The following is a 19137-nucleotide window of genomic DNA, read 5'->3' as shown; positions in this document are numbered from 1 at the left end:
ACTGCGGGAGAAAGTGGCTAATCTGGGTATTGCTTCTGTTATAATAATACTTGCATTTGATATAGCACCTTATCATGTCTTCGAAACGTCTCAATGCGCTTCACGGAATACACCGTAAATTGAATTGGCTTTATTTTGTAGGCGAAATGTGGCAGCCAATTGCGCACAGCAGTGTCCTACAAACAGTCATGGATTTAGTGACCAAATTATTATTTTTTTTTATAACTTTATCAATCTTCCTATAAGTCCCTTTCCTTTTCACCTTTTGCCACAGCATATCTTTTACTAAATTATAATTCTGGTTATCTTAAGCTCTTTTATCCTCTGTTCAATATGTTTTTACAAATTGTCACCAATTACCTTTTTTCAGTTTGGTTTGTTTCCACCTGAGGAGTTTTACAGTACTTACTGTGTCACTCCTACAATCTACCTCATTTAATCTTCCACTAAGTGACAGTTGTTATATATATATATCTTTCCTTATTAAATATTATCTTTTTTTTGCTCTTTCTTTGGCTGCTCCAAGCCATCCCTCTCATTAGATAAACGTTCTTGTTTAAAAATACCTTATACAATTTATATTCATTCATGTCAAAGCACTACATTTCTTAAACCTTCCCACCCTCCGGAAATGGACAGATTCAAAGGTGAATTGCCCCCTAGTATTATTATTATTACTATTATTCTGTCTGTCAGTGCTGTTGGTTGTGAGATTTTATACAGGGTGAATCAGACGTCCTTATAGTTTTTAATTGTTTTTTTAAAAGAAGACTATATTGTTAGAGTGTGCAGCTTTTACAAGAGATATCTTTCATCATGTTCCTGAAAGTTTTGTCACCGAGTTGATATGTAAATGTCTACATGGCCTGCAGTTTGTACATCTCACACAGACCTGTGAGTAAGGACTTCTGATTCACCCTGTATTCGTCTGATTTCATCCATCCTCTGAGCCCCAACCCATGGCAGAAGCACAGCCCAGCCCTGACCCACTCAGAAACCCACAGCACCACCAACAGTAAAACCTGGGGTAACTAGTGTAAAGTTATTGAGCTCAAGCCATTTATTCTCGAACAGGCCTGCTCTGCCAAAACACAACACTTTTGCTACAGTTGACAACAACTTTCATCTATACACAAATCTTTGACACCAAAGTAAACTTGAAGCACTTCAAAATATAATTGTTCAGAAATGAAGGTGAATGTCGGTATATAGGCACTCGCGGAAGCTAATGTATGACAGCAACATTTGGATTAAAGGGTTTATGAACCAGGGTAATTTACTAAGTAAGAATAATGGGTTGTCAATCAGTGTGCGAAGCTGTCGAAATTGCAGGAAAATTCCAGATTGAATACTTTTAATTGTTTTTATTTCCCGATCACTCGAGAGGTTGCTGTGTGTTTGTATGTAATACAGTGACACAGTTTAACTTGCTTCTGTCTTAAAGAGATGGTTGTCGTCTCAGGGACGATGTAGAAGGAGACATTCCTTCGTACCTTGCTGCTCGCATTGTTACGGTTCACAATTCATTCCTGTTGCCACAATAACTTATTCTGCAGCTTGCAAAAGGATCTTCTGTGTTTTAATTCCTGCTGATTGTAGACAAATTGATCCGTGAGTCTGCCACTGACTAAACTCAGCAGAGACATCCATGGATGGGAGCAAAGATCAAACAGTTGCACGCGTTGTCTATCTCTAAACTACCCTGAGCCAATCTCACCCTCCATCCTCTTTGTGGGGTTATAGGAAGAGGAGTAGGCCATTCAGTCCCTCAAGCCTGTTCTGCCATTTTATAGGATCATGGCTGATCTGTACCTCAACTCCAATTACCCACCTTTGCCCCATATCCCTTGATACCCTAACCTAACAAATATCTGTTCACCTCAGTCTTGCTTCAGTCCAGCCAACAAAGTGAGTTGTTCTGTTCAAAATTAAAGTTAATTTGGAAGAGTTACTGCAAATTCACTTTCAGAGGTTTTCTCGTGATGGGTGTTATCAAGTGCAAAGATTTTTTCTTGAAGAACTGCGGGAAAACTGGCTTCCGAATCGAGACTGAATTTAAGGATTTTCTACAATTTTGCGTGATCTTAAATGTGAATTGAAAATTGTCTTTATGGACTGAGTCTCGCTAGAATTTGGGGCCTGGTGACATTGCTGAGTTTTATCAATTAATCCTCTGAGTAAAGACTGATCGTAGCTCCCTCCCTCGCCTCCTTCAAGGCACATCTCAAGATCCTCCTCTTTGACTGCGCCTTTGGCCATCCTCATACCCTACCCTCCACCCCTCCGGATCCCGACCCTCCCGTCCCTGCCCAGGTCCAAATCTTTTAACTGTCCCGACATGAAAGGCGCTATATAAATGTAATTTGTTTGTTGTTGAGTCTGAGTACTTTAAACCAGGCTGACTACCAGATGCCTTTCAAATCAACAGCTTGTAGATGTTGGTCGAACTGCACCTTTTGGCCAGAAAATCCTTCGGAGTGCAAAGTGTTAGCATTGTGACCTACCCGCCCCCAACCCCCCGACCCTCCCAACCCCCCCACCCTCCCAACCCCCCCACCGTCCCATACACAGTAAACACAACAATGCACATTTATATAGCGCCCTTCATGTGAGTTAGTATCTTGGATCATTAGGATACCTTGCACACCCGGTTCATATTCAGAGGCAGCTGTAGGCACAAATGACAGAGGCAGAGACTCCAAACAAGTCGTGGCATTTATTTTTGTTCAGATATTCAGACGCCACTCTGGTTCACGCACATCATTTGGGACCTGGATTGATGGCAAATTATTCAAGTCTTTTTTAATCACTGATTTATTTACACGAGAGATACCTGGATTTGCTTTGCTGTGCGAAAGTCACTTGGTAAAGAATAGTCTCCTCATCACTGAGATCACTCGGGTCTTTAGCTGGTTTGTGGATGTGCGGAATGGCAGGCCAGCTGAGCAGCGCCCTAAATCCGCACTGGCGATGACCTCTGAACCCTGCACCATATCAACCTGTCCGCTCCCTCCGCTCAGCGGGCTAAGGCCCGCGCCATGTCTCCTGCACGACCTGCCCCGCCCCACCATCGGCGGTCAAGCCTTCAACCTCTCTCCCCACCCTTTGGAACTCCACCCCAGTCCCTTCGCCTCGCTCCCTCCCTCGCCTCCTTCAAGGCACGTCTCAAGACCCTCTTCGACTGCACCTTCGGTCACCCTCCACCCACCCACCCGCCCTAATCCCAACCATCAGCTCAAGTCCAAATTCTTGACTGTCCGTGTTTCTGTGGATAAAAACAATATAACAATTCTTGAGCATTCGGGTTATTTAAACCAGGAGAGGTCTAAATTGGATTGTGGTTTATAGGAAGCAAGTGAGTGATCCCAGCATCTCCCAACCAATGTGCTGCAGGATTGATCACCGATGGAGCTGATCAGGGCACAGATCCTTGAATTCTGTCTCAAGGGCCTGTTCCTTCTGCCTGCACTCAGCCTGTGAGCCCATTTAAGTGGAGTCCTGTAGCTTAGTGGTTAGAGCACTCGCCTCATAAGTGAGGGGACCAGGGTTCGATTCTCGAGCAGGGCAAAACGTTGGGCAAGTTTTCTTACTCCACACGCCTCTGTTTACCCAACAGTAAGTAGTAACCTGGTTGTTCGTTGATTGGCGGATTGCTTTTCCAGGGGTTATAATCCCTTCAAAAAATAATTATTATTATTGCTGTGCGCAATTGGCTGCCGCGTTTCGCCCACAAAATATACGGTCTATTCTGTAACGCGCTTTGTGACGTCTCGAAGACGTGATAAGGTGCTATGTCAAATGCAAGGAATATTATTATTTTATTTCAAAACTAAAGATTGTGCAGATTTGTGAAACTAAATTTAAAGTCACTCATTCGTTTTTTTTTCCTTATTTGTTAAAACGGCAAAAATGAGCCTCCACATTAATGGTATATTTTCTCAAAAGAGAATTCTCTTTTCTCAAGAATTTCTGCAAGTCCTTGACAAAATGGTCTCCCAGGCTGATACCGTGTCATTTAGAGTCTCTGGTCCCTGATTTCCCCAAATTCGACTTGCATTTATATGGCGTCCTTACACAGGGCAGCACTCAGAGCGCTTGACAGTGGTGGAGTACAGTGCCAAGCTGGGGGGAAGTGACTGTAGGCATGGTCGAAGAGGAATAATAATCCCTCCAAAACAATGATAAATTGGTCATTTTTCAATCCACGACTGTCTGTGGGACACTGCTGTACGCAATTGGCTGCCGCATTTCGCCCACAAATATATGGACAATTCACTTTACAGTATATTCTGTGAAGCGCTTTGAGACGTCGAGAAGACATGAAAAGTGCTATATCAAATGCAAGGATTATTAATATTATTATTAAGGTCTTCAAGCACTATGTGAAGATGGGGAAAGAAGGGGTAATGCAGGGGGATAGGGGAAGAGTTGGTGTGTAGTGGCTGAAAGCGCAGTCATCAAATATCTATGGCCCTTGTTAGCAATCAGTGTGTGATCTTTAACTCTGCATATCTGTGCCATATTCCATGGTGTTTCCCTAATTACTTAAATGCTACAATTTTGCTCCTTAGCCCACGAAAGCAATGACTGCAGTGTTTGTCGACCAAACTCTTTATTCACCAGGAAAAAGGCTGAAATGCACAATTTTTCTCTACAATAACATGAAATGTATTTCATCAGTTGACCACGAGATTGGCAGAATACAGTGTCCGAACTTGCTCCATGTAGGATTCAGCTCTCTTCCCTGAGACACACTGGGTAAAGATTGAGAGCTGTCCTCGCTGGGGCTGGCTTATTGCTAAAAAGGCTTTCTGCTTGTGTTGTGAAGCGATTTTTATGGCAGAGGCTTTAGCACCTCGTGAACCGCAAGCTTTTCTGTGAGGGTAAATAGTATTCCTGTCATTTAATTAGCTGCAAAATATACAATCAGTTCACTTTATAGTATATTCTGAAGCGATTTGAGACGTCTCGAAGACGCGATAAAGTGCTATATCAAACGCAAGGATTATTATTACTAATATTACAGATAGGCCCAGGAGATTAGATCATTTGAGGTCAGGTGAAGAATCTATTTGATCTCATCCTTCAGAACACCCTCTTCCTTCCTCCCACTTAGGATCAAACTGTTTCTTGAATGAGTCCAGTGCCTGTTTTTTCCCCCTTTCCACCTCTGGGTAAAGAAATACTTCACAAGATCAAGACTGGTCTGGATGAAGAAAGACTTGTGGCCCAACTGATCTCGTCCCTCCAGAACCCACCCTACCTTCACCCACCCGCACCTCCCCCACCCTAGCCACTGTTTAAACGAGTCCAGTGTCCTGCCCACAACCACCTTGTCTGGTGACCCCTAGTTGATTACCCTCTGCACAACAAAACCTTCCTGGTGTCTATTCTGAAATAGCGCTTTAAACTCTAAACCTATGTCCTCTTCTTGTACCACATCCTAAACTCGTTTCTGGGCTTACTTTTCCAATCCCATTTGAAATATTGTTCCACTTTGACCAGGTTCCCCTCTGAATCGCCTTCTCTCAAGACTGAAGGGCCCCCTAAGCTTGTTGAGTTATTACTTATTGTTGACACTCCTGAGCCCATGTCCTCCCTCTTCTTGTCCTTGCATCAATGAAAACAAAATGAAAACGTGGGGAAGTTTTTGAATTTACATAAGTCTCCACAGGGGTTGACATCCTGGAGGGGGAAGGGGCCGAGGGGGAAGGAAGAGTATGGCTCAGGTCCAGCTGATGCTGGGGCTGTTGGTCAGGTCTCTGGCGGTGGCTCCTGGCAGCAGCAGCACACCTTGATCTTGCTGTTGGACCCTCTGTTGCTCCAGGAAGCTCACAAGAGCGTCTCTCATCTTCACCACGTTGATCATCTCATTGTAAAGCTTGTCCTCGTTCACCCGGTCCTCATTTGTCTTCAACAATTCTGCAACAAGAGGTACAGGAAGCTTTACCTTGCTCCAAAACAACAATAACTTGTATTTATAATAATAATAGTCCATTCATTTGATACAGCGCTTCATCACGTCTTTGAGACATCTCAAAGCGCTTCACAGCGAATTGACTGTGTATTTTGTGGGAGAAACTCGGCAGCCAATTGCGCACAGCAGTGTCCCACAAGGAGGCGTGAATTGAGTGACCAAACAATTTTTTTAAGGGATTATTACCCCTGGATCGCCAATCGACTAACATCAGGGTTCCTACTTACTGGTGGGTGAACAGAGCTGTGTGGAGTAAGAAAACTTGCAACGTTTCACCCTGCCCAGGAATCGAACCAAGGTCCTCTCGCTTACAAGGCGATCGCTCTAACCACTAAGGTACAGGACTCTAGGACTACAGTGTTGGCGGACTCTAACATCAGCTGGGCATTTGTTCCACAGAACAGAACAGTGTAAACACTGAGCCAGGAAGTAGTGAGATGTGCCGAGAGCTGCCACTTACTGTCCATGTTCATGTACTTCCTCAGCTCCTGCTCCAGTCTGCTCTTCCTATCCTCCAGCTCCAGCTCACGGCCACTGAGACAAAGGCAACACGGACAGTGTTAGATCTATCTGATCACACCAGACTATTGCCGCAGGTTTAACACCCTCTTACACACACTTACATACACTCACACTACCGACACACACACACAGCTGCTGCTCAGCTGAGTGTCACTGAGATTTTATACAGTGTTAGTGTTGGTGGTGGTGGGGCGCGGGTGGGGAATGGAGTGTGGTGGGGGTTGAGAGCAGGGAATTTGGAGACTGTGAGACACCCCCTCAGTTCAGACTCGATTCTAATTCTCTGTTGCACACATTCATTTATAATTGTTACACAAAGGCTCAGTTTCACTCTCTGCTATATTTCAGCTGTGTTAAGCCAAGTGTTTGGCATATTCCACTGATTCACTGTCTCCCAGACCTGAGCTGTGAATAAGAATAATAATCCTTGCATTTGATACAGCAACTTATCACCCTGGAGGAATGTCTCAAAGCGCTTCACAGGATATACGTAAAGTGGAGTAACTGTGTATTTTGTGGGGGAAACCCGGCAGCCAGTTTGCGCACAAACCCCCCACAAACAGCAATGCAATGGGTAGTCAGATTTTATTTGGGGGATTGTTGGCCAGGAAACAGAGAGAGAGAACAACTCCCTTCTCTTTTCAAATAGCGCCATTGAGATCTTTACCATCCAACTGCACAGGCAGACGGGACCTCAGTTTAACGTCTCATCTGAAAGAGAGGGCAAAGGGTTGAAAGGGTTAATGAACGAGCTCTCAGTGGGATGGGGTGTCTATCCTTACTTTATCATCAGCTCAGACTCCTCGTTCAGCAGATCGTTCTTCTTTTGAATCAACTGCATCCAACTCTGCATCAGATTGACTGTTCCCCTGTGAGAGAGAGAGACCTGGAGTTACAACAACTTGCATTTACGTAGCCCCCCCCCCCCCCCACACAGGGTAGCACCCCAGAGCGCTTGACAGTGGTGGAGCACGACACCGAGCCAGGGAGGGAGGTGACCGTAGGCACTGTCGAAGAGGAAGGTCTTCAAGCACGAGCTGAAGATGGGGAAGGAAGGCGGAGGGATAGAGGAAGAGTTTCGGGGTATAGTGGCTGAAAGCTCGACTATGATGTCAGGGCAGGAAGCATGAGGGACACGGAGACAGGCCTGAGATGGTGGAGCAGAGGGTGTAGGAGTGGAAGAAGACCGTAGCAATAACGAGTAAAGCAATGATGATCCTCATTTAATAGTTTATATGGTAAGCGGCCGGGATATTGACAGCATGAAAACTTAATAAGACCATAAGATGTAGGAGCAGGAGTAGGCCACTTGGCCCCTCAAGCCTGCCCCGCCATTTAATAAGATCATGGCTGATCTTCCAACCTAATTCCATTTACCTGCCCTATCCCCATAATCCCTTAATCCCTCTATTCTTTATAAATCTATCAAGATCAGTCTTGGATATGTTCAATGACTGAACATCTACAGCCTCTGAGGCAGAGAATTCCACAAATTCATTACCCTCTGAGTGAAGAAATGTATCCGCAACTTGGTTCGAAAAGGCTGACCCTTAATCTCGATCCTTAGTTTTAGATTCTCCCACCAGGAAAAACAGTCGCACGACATCCTGCCAATCCTGTCAAGACCCTTAAGAGTCTTGTAGGTTTCTGTACGATCACCTTTAATTCTTCTATATTCTAGAGAATATAGGTCCAGTTTACTCAACCTCTCCTCATAGGTCAAACCTCTCATCCCAGGAACCAACCTAGTGAATCTACAATGCACCCCCTCTAAGGTGAGTATGTCCTTTCTTAAATAAGGAGACCAAAACTGCACACAATATTCTACGTGTGGTCTCACCAAGGCCTTATACAACTCCAGCAAGACTTAATAATAATAATAATAATCCTTGCATTTGATATAGCGCTTTTCACGTCTGGAGGACGTGTAAAGTGAATTGACTGTATATTTGTGGGCGAACGCGGCAGCCAATTACACACAGCAATGTCCCACAAACAGTCGTAGATTGAAAATGACCAATTTATTATTGTTTTGGGTTTTGGAGGGATTATTAATAAGCTCTGTGTGGAGTAAGGAAACTTGGCCAAGGTTTGGCCCTCTGCCTGGAATTGAACTCGGGTCTCTTGCTTGCAAAGCGAGTGCTCTAACCACTGAGCTACAGGACTTCCCTACTCTTGTACTCTAACCCTTTTGCAATGAACGCCAACATGGCATTAGCCTTTCTTGTTGCTGCTGTACCTGCATACTAACCTTTTGAGACTGGTGTACAAGGACACCCAAATCCCTCTGAACACTAACACTATCTAATCTCTCCCCCTCTCGAAAATAATCTGCTTTTCTATTTTTACTACCTAGGTGAATAACTTCACACTTCCCCACGTTATACTCCATCTGCCACCTTCTTACCCACTCACCTCGCCTGTCTATTTCCCTTTGCATTCTTTGTGTGTCACCCTCACTGCTTACTCTCCCACCTATCTTCATATCGTCCGCGAATTTAGATATGTTAAGTTCTATTTCCTCATCTAAATCATTGATATAGACTGTGAATAGTTGAGGGCCAAGCACTGATCCTTGTGGCACTCCACTAGTCACATCCTGCCAATCTGAGAAGGACCCGTTTATCCCTACTCTCTGTTTTCTTCCTGTTTGCCACTCTCCAATCTACGCTAATATATTGTCTTTAATTCCATGGGCTCTAATCCTATGCAACAGCTTTCGATATGGCACCTTGTCGAATGCCTTCTGGAAATCCAAATACGCCACATCTACTGGTTCCCCCCTCTCTAACCTGCTAGTTACATCCTCAAAAAACTCTATACGATTTGTTAAACATGATTTCTCTTTCGCAAAGCCATGTTGATTCTGCCTGATCATGTTATGATTTTTTAAGTGCCCCACGACGACGTCGCTAATTAAGGACTCGAATTTTCCCTACCTTCGAAGTCAGACTAATTGGTCTATAGGTCCCCATTTTTTGTCTCCCACCCTTCTCAAATAGCTGCGTTACGGTTGCGATGCCGTTTCACCCACAAAGTATACACTTTACAGTGTATCCTGTGAAGCGCTTTGAGACGTCTCGAAGACATGATAAGGCGCTATATCGAATGCAAGGATTATTATTATTAAGTGATAAGCCAAGGTTGAGTTATTCAGAGTTAAGATTTCAAGATTTCAAAAATTTCCTATTAATTCCCAGAATTTTCCTCAGCGGCCGAGGCAAGGAGGAATTTGATGTGTCAGGAAGCAGCGAGGTCTGGGTACAGTGGAGCCTGTCACACACACACAAAGCTAATATGGATTCTCCCTTAACCACTGCACATGGCGGGGCATTCCCCAACAACAACAACTTGCTTTTATATAACAACAAATGACATTTACACCTCACCTTTCACAACGGGAGGACGTCCCAAGGCGCTGGATAGTCAGAGATTTGGACCCGAGCTGGGGGCTAGGATCAAGAGGGGTGGAGGACAGGGAGGATAGGGGTAGGAGGGTGACCGAAGGCTCGGTCGAAGAGGAGGGTCTTGAGACAGGCCTTGAAGGAGGCAAGGGAGGGAGCGAGGTGAAGGGACTGTGGGATGGAGTTCCAAAGGGTGAAGGCAGAAAGGCTGAAGGCCTGACCGCCGATGGTGGGGTGGGTTGGGTGGGGGACGTGAAACAGGCCGGAGCCTACTGACCGGAGGGAACGGCAAGGTATCTCCTTGCATTTGTTACAGTGCCTTCCACATCAGGAAGATGTCTCAAAGCACTTCACAGGGTTTACTGTAAAGTGTGGTGACTGTGTATTTTGTGGGCAGAGGCTGCAGCTAATTTGCGGATAGCAACGTCCCACAGACGGCCGTGAAGTGAGTGACTGATTTTATTCAGGAGGATTGTTGGCTAGACCACCAGGAGAAAGTCACGTTTCTTCCTGACTAGTGCTCTGGGATCTAGTACCATCCACCTGAACAGGCACAGACGAGACCTCTGACGATTCAGCACTCCCCCCACCTCTGCTGTAGTGACTGTCTTGACTCGGAGACACCGAGATGCTGAGCGTTTGGTGTTGGTACCTTTGCTCATGCGTATCTCCTCCTCCAGGAGCACTCCTCGCTCCTCCAACTCGTGGAACATCTGCTCGATCTCCGTCAAACGCCTCTGGATGCTCTGTGGGTCACGGGGAACAGGGTCAGCACCTGCTGGGAACTCAGCCCAGTCGCTGAGAGCAACAACAACAACTTGCATTTATATAGCACCCTTTACACGGGGGAGCGTCCCAGAGCACTTGTCAGTGATGTAGAGTCCATGTGCATCCCACTGTATGTCAACTGGACAATGGAACCTATATACATCTGCGACAGAGGGATAAACCCTGTCCCTGCTTTCTGTGGATAGTTACACTCCACTTATGTGTGAATGAGCGTTGTGTGTTTTTTACACTTGTTTAAAAAAAAGGTGCCTCATTGATTGTAGTCAACAAGGGCTGGTCTACAGTCAGGGCTGTTTGAAGTTCCAGCCCTAAGTTAATGAATGAGCTGGAGGCCAGAGAGAGAGAGAGGTGGGAAAGTCATAGGGACAGGAGTAGGCCATTCAGGACCTTGAGCCTGTTCTGCCATTCTGTAAGAGCAGAGCTGATCTGTACCTCAACACCAATTACCCGCCCTTGCCCACATCCCTTGATACCCTGACCTAACATCTATGACCCAAACCCTGTCCCCGCTTTCTCAGTCTGGAGAAGACGGCTGTAAACAGCAAGAGCTTTCTTATCCAAATAAACCTTTAAAAGTCTTGGTGTAAGGATACAGTACATATGTAATTCGGGACATATTGCAAGCGACCGCCAGGAAGGGTGGAAAGCAAACTAGCATGGCCCTTGATCTTTTTTCGTCCAGCATTTCTTATGCTCTTATAAGTTTGTTTTCAGGGTGTGAATCCCCACCCTCCTAAGACATTGGCCTGTACGTTACCTGTGCTTTGGCGAAGCGAGCGATCTCCTCTTCCTTAGCACGCCGCTGGTAGGCATTCAGCCGCCACGTGGTCAAACGTTCAGCTATCTCTTCTGGCGTCAGTTTCTGTGACACAGAATCAAGTCACCTTTACTCAACTGGGTCTCAGACACATATCCCACTATTGCCTCCTTTTGTCTTGCACCATCAACACCTCTGATCTCATCATCTCCTGTCCTCCACCTATTTTTTTCCTTAGTCTTCTTTTCCCACACCCCCTCTCCGTTTGGCCTTATAAACCTCTCCCTTCCAACATTCTCAAGTTCTGAGGAATGGTCATTGACCTGAAACATTAACTCACTTTCCTCTCTCCATGGATGCTGCCTGACCTGCTGAGGGTTCCTTTCAGATTTCCAGAACCTGCAGGCTGTCTTTATCTGGTTGTCGCTGAAACATCTCCAAGTAATTATTATTAATAAAAATAATAATCCTTGCATTTGATTTAGCGCCTTATCACGCCTTCGAGATGTCTCAAAGGGCTTCACTATAAACTGAATTGACTGTGTATTTTTACGGGTGAAATGTGGCAGTGAACTGTGTACAGCAGTGTCCCATAAACAGTCATGGATTGAGTGACCAAATTATTATTATTATTAATTTTTTGATGGGATTATTACCCCCGGAAAGTGATCCACCAATCAACTAATGACCGGGCTCCTACTTGCTGCTAGTTAAACAGAGGCGTGTGGAGTAAGGAAACCTGCCTGCTGGATTGTGAGTTCGAAATCTCCACCGTGAGACTGAAACCCACAACCTTTTGATTAAATAGCAAAATGACGGGAGAGGGTGCAGAGAAGATTTACAAGAATGACACAAGAGATCAGGGGTTACAATTATGTGGAGAGGCTAGAGAGGTTGAGATTATTCTCCTTAGAGCAGAGAATGTTGAGGGGAAATGTAATAGAAGTGTTCAAATATAAGGGGTTTTGATAGAGTTTTGAAACTTCCCTCCGGTGGGCAGGTCTGTAACCAGAGGACACAGATTTAATTGTTTTTTAGAGAGAGTTGTTTCAGTCTGGAACGCACTGCCTGCAAGGTCGGGTGGAAGCAAATTCGATAGTAGCTTCAAAAGAGTATCAGCTGGGTACGTAAAAAGGAAGAATTTGCAGCGCTATGGAGTAAGAGTAAGGGAGAGGTCTAGTTAGTAGCTCTTTCAAAAATCCGACACAGGCACAATGGGATGGATGGCCTTTCTGTGCTGCGAAATTCTTTAATTCTATGATTCTGTAATTTCAATGATTTGGGACAGAGAACGGGTGAGAGAGTTCTTGATTTCTATTTAGTGCATAGTTGGCCTCCTGTTACTCACGGCTTTGATTGGTTGCTCAGTGATGTACTCCGTATCTTCATCACTAGACAGATCAATCTCCTCCTCATCTTCCTCCCCTGATTCGTTGTCGTCAATCCTGGGGAAACTTACTGGATGGAAAAAAAAGACACGTCACAGTCCAACTGCTAACCTGCTCTCTGCTGTTATAAGGGCAAAACCCAGTGTATAGAAACATACAGACACGTCTCCTCAGCTCCAGGAGTGTGGTGGGGGCGGGAGATGTGGTGTGCACTTGGAGGGTAAGTGGGCTGTGTAACAATAATCTTTGTACTTGATTATAGCGCCTTATCACGTTGTTGGGACGTCTCAAAGTGTTTTACAGAATATATTGTAAAGTGAACTGACTGTGTTTTGTGGGTGAAATGTGTCAGCCAATTGCGCACAGTAGTGTCCCACAAAAAGTCCTGGATTGAGTGAGGTTTTTTTTGAGGGATTATTAACTCCGCAAAGTGATCCATCCGCCAATCGACGAACAACTGGGTTCTTATTTACTGCGAGGTAAACAGAGATGTGGGGGTTAAGGAGATTAAGGTTTCGCCCCGCCCGGGAATCGAACCCGGTTCATTACGCTGGCTACTGACCTGTACCAATGAAACTTCTCAAAGTGCTTTGCAGGGAATTGCTGTCAAGTGTATTTGCGTATTTGTCAGCAAAAATCCAACAGAATACACCACAGCCAATGCAGAGCAATGAATAGCTGCCGTGGAATAGAGAATGTGGGACTCCCAGAGATCACACCGAACAGAGTGGGACTCGGGAGAGATTTACTGAGTGTCCCATTGGCACACAAAGCTGCTTCCTCATCCATTTCATAAGATCCCAAGTCTCTCAAATCACTTTACAGACTCCGAATGGGAGCACAGGGACAGTCTGAGTGAGGACAGATTGTGGACGATATTTAACCATTTGATTCCAATTCCCATCAGTTGAAAGCAGGAAATGAATTGGTGGCAGTCAATAAGCTGAGTTGTCGCTTAAAATATAATAATAATAGATTGTTTGATATCATCGAAACATCGCAAAGTTCTTTACAGAAATTTAATATGAAATGTAGTTTTGAAGGCTAACACGGCAGCCAATTTTGCACACAGCAAAGTCCCACAAACAGCCATTAAGTTGTTTGATTCGGGAGATTGTTGGCCAGGAGACTTGGAGAAACTCCCTCCTCTTTTCAAATAGTGCCATAGGATCTTTAATGTCCACCTGGACAGGCAGACGGGACCTCGGCTTAAGATCTCACCCGAACGACAATGCACTGGAGTTCAGAGGCCCTGCGTGGGGCTTGAACCCACCAATAATCTGACACAAAGACAACTGAGCCCTCACAGGCCACACATATAACAACACACCTTCAGTGTTTAAAGGAAAATAGTCCGTTCCCCCATTCCCCCAACTCAAGGCAGTACCTGTGCTGAAAACATTTATGTGTCTGGTCAATCTGTCTCAGCCTTGTCTCCTCCCCACCATCCAAAGACTGAATTAAACTCAGTCATAATTTACAAGCTGGGTTGTCGTAAGCAACAATAATAAATAATAATCCTTCCATTTGTTATAGAGCCTTATCACGTCTTCGAGACGTCTCAAAGCGCTTCACAGAATATACTGTGATGCAGTAATACAAAATACGTACGTCTGTCACCCTTTTTATATCACATAAGGACATAAGAATTTGCTAGGCCAAAGAAGACCAAGGTCCATCTAGTTTGCCTTCCACCATCCTGGCAGTTGCTTGACATGTTGTGTCCCAAACTATATATTGTTTTCTGCCTTCTGACACATGTGGAAACCCATCACCGTGCTTAAGAGTTCTATATATGTACGCCACCTACATATGTGGAAATTTCCCTGTGTTTGGAATGGAATGTGCACTCTCTCCCGGGAGGGAAACATCCTGCTTACCTAATTCCGGAAAGCATTAGATGCAGGTTAGCGACATCCCAAAGCTTGGGGAGGAATGGAGTTCTGATACTGCTGGAATCTAACCAGCTAAAACAACATGGCTTGTCACTGAGAGCACTGCCTGGCAAGCGTTCCTGCTGTTTGTCTCGCTAGGACCACCCTAGCCGTTAGGGCTTTGACTTGCAGGAGCTGAATAGGAAGAAACCCTGATCCCATTCTGCCCCTCCAAGTTCTGCTGATGAGCTATGCTGTTATCGGCAATACCCTGGAGTACAGGAACCGGACCACTGAGACCACCACAGAGGAATAACTCAATTCTGACATTCCATGTTGGAGCTTATCTCTGAGGAGACTCCATTTACCTTTTTCTAAGCAGGAGATAATAATAATCCTTGCATTTGATATCGCGCCTTATCACGTTGTTGAGACGTCTCAAAGGGCTTCACAGAATATACTGTAAAGTGGATTGACTATATATTTTGTGGGTAAAACGCAACAGCCAATTGCGCACAGCAGCGTCTCACAAACAGGCATGGATTCAGTGATCATTTTTTTACGGGATTATTCCCCTGGAAGGCGATCCTCCAATCCACTAACAACTGGGTTCATGCTTACTGCTGGTAAACAGAACTTTGTGGAGTAAGGAAACTTGCCTATGGTTTCGACCTGCCCAGGAATCGAACCTGGGTCCTCTCACTTGCGAGGCGAGTGCGCTGACCACTATACTGCAGGACTCCTACAGTCACTAGTTGGTCATCTCATTCCTAATGTACAAACTAGAAAATGCTGTCAGTCTTGAGCCCTTACCTTGCCTCTGAGGCGAGGGAGGTGTCTGTGCGGTGGGTGGGTCAGGCTTCGCTGTCTGAACTGAGGAGCGTTCATTGTCTTTGCTTGTTTTCTGCCTTCGTGATAAACGGGAAAACACGTTGAACGAAGGGAGCCTGAACTTTGGTTTACTCGAGGCATCGGGAGCTGAACCTTTCTCCTGCGGAGTTTTCTCCTGGGTGATCTGGGTTTGGATGGGTTGCTGTGAGGACGGCCTGGGTTCTGGGTCACCGTTGTCTGCATCTTCCTCTATGTCTGAGCATGGCATGTTCCAGTAAACCAGACTTTTCCGCGCTTGCTCATTGATGCTGCTCCTGTGTGTTGCCCTCAGCACCGGTGAGGAATCGTCCTGGCACTCTTGCTCTGTGTCCTCAGGCTCCGAGCCTTTGAAAACAGCAGAGTCAGGCACAAGGAGCCCCCCACTCTCAGACAGTCCCCTGTTGTCAGAGTTGTCCTCTGACTGCATTTCATCCTCCTGAGTTTCAGTATCTGACTCTGAGCTGGTGTGAAGTCTGGCTAATTTGTGCTTCACAGTTGAACTAAGTGCCAGTTTCTTCCTGGGAGTTTGGCTCCCGTTACCACTGACCACCACATCCCCTCGGCTCTTCTCTTCCGAGATTATTTGGGGTTGGGAACTGGGCAAAGAGAGTTGACTTGGAAGAGAGATGCTCTCCTTGCTCTCTGTGTGATCACTGCTCCCTTCAGGGGCCAGTTGGTCAACCCTCACTACGGGCAGCACAGTCAGATGCCTGTTTACCCCAGGTCCTTCCTCGCTGGTCCTATCTGTCTGCTCTAAAGTCCTGGTGACATCAGGATGGGAGAGCCTGACCGAATCACCAGATAAGGACCCTGCGATCTCATCAGAAAGTACAGGCAAATCCAGAGCAGCTGGGCTGCCCACAGCAGGTTCAGGGATCTCCTCAATGCTGCTGCCAGATAACGGGGAACCATTATCTTCCACCACTGTCTGGAGTCCTACAGAGGAAGGTGAGATGATGTTAGTACCACTGCCATATGCCCCAGGGGGTCCCTGCGTTAGTGACTTAAACATATGGATGGAGGAGCTAAACCCACGTCCATTCCTCGGTTGATGAAGAAGGTTCTTCTCGATTGTTGTGAATTCTTCATCCCTGTGATCAGGATGTGCCTATCTCTGCAGTGTCACTCTCAACTGCCGCAGTAATCAGAGCTATGGTCCATGGGGTAGGGATCGCTCACCCTGCACTACAATCACACGTCTAATCTCTCACACACTCATCAACATTAATGAATCCGTCGGGGTTCAGGTCAATGGACTGAGGGAATGGGTGAGAGATTAGAAATGTGAAATGCGACCTCATCATCTCCTGTTTTCCACCCAATTTTATCCTTTGTCTTTCTTTTCCCGCCCCCTTCTCTGTTTGTCCTTCTAAAAAAAAAATCGCTCCCTTCCAACATCCCCTACTTCTGACAAAAGGTCATGGACATGAAACGTTAACCCACGTTCCTCTCTCCATAGATGCTGCCTGACCTCCTGAGTGTTCCCAGTCACACCGGTTTTTATTTCAGATTTCCAGCATCTGCAGTATTTTGCCTTTTGTTTATAGATCAGCAAATGTGATTGTTCAGAGCTGGTGATGACGGCTCAAACAATCTTTTTTTTCTTGGTCATGGAAACCCACAAGGAGAGAATACAACCCTAACCGCAGAGAGCAACCGGTTTGCAATGGTTTCTGTTGGTCTGGTGTGGAGCAGAGGGACACACGCACTCTGCTCACTCCACCCCAGAGTGCCGAGGTACAGGTTGGCACCAAAAACTGGAGGGGATAACAGTCAAACAGAGAAGCGTTATGGAATGTGCACCGTATATTGTTAGTCACACAACATACAGAAGTGAAGCAGCAAGATAAAAGCTGTGAGCTGTACTTTGCAGCGAGAACGAGTTTAACGTTTTATTGTTATTGTTAAATACGTGGAGTCCTGCAGCCCAGTGGTTAGAGCACACACCGAGCAAATGAGAGGACCTGGGTTCAATTCCCGGGCAGGCCAAAACCATTGGCAAGTTTCCTTACTCCACACGCCTTGTTTAACAAATAGTAAGTAGGAACCCACCCAGTTGTTTGTCAATTCGTGGATCATTTTTATCTTCTTAAAAAAGATAATTTGGTCACTCATTCCACAGCTGTTTGTGGGACGCTGCTGTGCACAATTGGCTGCTGCATTTTCCTCACAAAATATACGATCAATTCACTTTACAGTATATCCTGTGAAGCGCTTTGCGACGTCTTGGGAGACGTGATCAGGGGCTGTATCAACTGCAAGGATTATTTATTAAGTGCTTTGAGACATTTCGATTGTGTATCAGTGCTTAGCTGACTCTTGCCTTTGATACCTGAGATCCACAGTGCAGAGCAGTGCAAAAGCTCACGAGCAACGGAGAAAACGCTCAAGCCATTAGTGGCTGGTTGGCACCAAGCCCAGCTTTAAAAGGAACAAAGAAGGAGGTTCATAGTCCCATCGTCTCTGTGTTCAAGGATCAGTCAAGAGGTCGAAGCAGAGGCATGGGTGAGGTGCCTGGCACAAGTGAGGAGCAGAGATCCTGTTACATTGATAAGCCAGCGGCAGGGCTGAGAGTGAAGCGAAACCTGGACAAGACACTTCGCCAAACACTGGGGCCACTTCATGCTGATTGTAAAACAGCCGCAACGATAAAATGTGGCCCGAGAACTGAGAAACACGTCCAAAGGATTGACGGTTATCTCACACACGCAGACCCAGATCACTCTCTCATACATACACACGCGCACACAGACACTAGACACACTCACACAGAAACCCAGACACACACATTCCTTTCTCACATACATACACACACACATACACTCTCACAGGTATGGACACACTCTCACCCAAACACACACAGACCCAGACACACACTGACAAACACAGACCCAGACCACACTGACAAACACAGACCCAGACACACACTGACAAACACAGACCCAGACACACACTGACAAACACAGACCCAGACACACACTGACAAACACAGACCCAGACACACACTGACAAACACAAACCCAGATACAATCATACACATCTCTGTTGTATCTAAGATTTCAGAGGCAAATAGAGAAACATCCTGTTGGGCAAACACAGCAGCAGTTTTTAAAGCATTAATTGTTTTAGTGCGGAGCAGGCTGAGGGCAGCTTTGTCTGTGGATTCAATCGCTGTGGTGTCAGATGTTAACGTCCCTTGACCAGCAATGATGGTAAAATGAGTTCAGAGACCACGTAACCAGCTGGCTGCAACGCTGGTCTCATATTAATAAACTGAACCGCTGGACTGACCTTTCCCACATGGCTGGATCTCTTCGCTGTCCTTCTCACCATCTTCACCTTCCTCCTCTCCCACGTTACCTTCCATCCCATCTTCCCTTTGCTCCTCATGGCGAATTGGTTCCTTGGTCTCCTGATCTGCATCGCCATCAGTAACTGGAAACTCTGCCACAAACCATGGTTGAAGTAGAATCCATCAATGAGTTTCAGAGGGAATTAGATGCTTGAAGAGGAACTATTTGCTTGAGTGGACTGCAGCACGATGCGGATAAATGGA

The 19137-nt window shown here is 45.8% G+C and overlaps 1 protein-coding gene across 1 annotated transcript in view; it reads right to left on the bottom strand.

Moving 5' to 3' along the window:
* Positions 1-7287: 7287 nt before the first annotated feature.
* Positions 7288-19137, bottom strand: part of LOC103189720 (F-actin-monooxygenase MICAL2) — a 37419-nt gene continuing 25569 nt past the window's right edge. Inside the window, exons 20-25 of the mRNA XM_007910219.2 lie at positions 18873-19025; positions 15525-16517; positions 12798-12907; positions 11450-11554; positions 10556-10649; positions 7288-7368 (exon numbers count right to left, since the gene is read on the bottom strand). Coding sequence (XP_007908410.2) covers positions 7352-7368; positions 10556-10649; positions 11450-11554; positions 12798-12907; positions 15525-16517; positions 18873-19025 — 1472 coding nt within the window. The 3' untranslated portion in view covers positions 7288-7351. The remainder of the gene's footprint in view (positions 7369-10555; positions 10650-11449; positions 11555-12797; positions 12908-15524; positions 16518-18872; positions 19026-19137) is intronic.

The sequence above is a fragment of the Callorhinchus milii genome, unplaced genomic scaffold (assembly GCF_018977255.1).
Source record: "Callorhinchus milii isolate IMCB2004 unplaced genomic scaffold, IMCB_Cmil_1.0 Scaffold19, whole genome shotgun sequence".
Lineage (NCBI taxonomy): Eukaryota > Metazoa > Chordata > Chondrichthyes > Chimaeriformes > Callorhinchidae > Callorhinchus > Callorhinchus milii.
The sequence above is the reverse complement of the archived record's forward strand: the minus strand, read 5'-3'. Positions and strand labels throughout refer to the sequence as shown.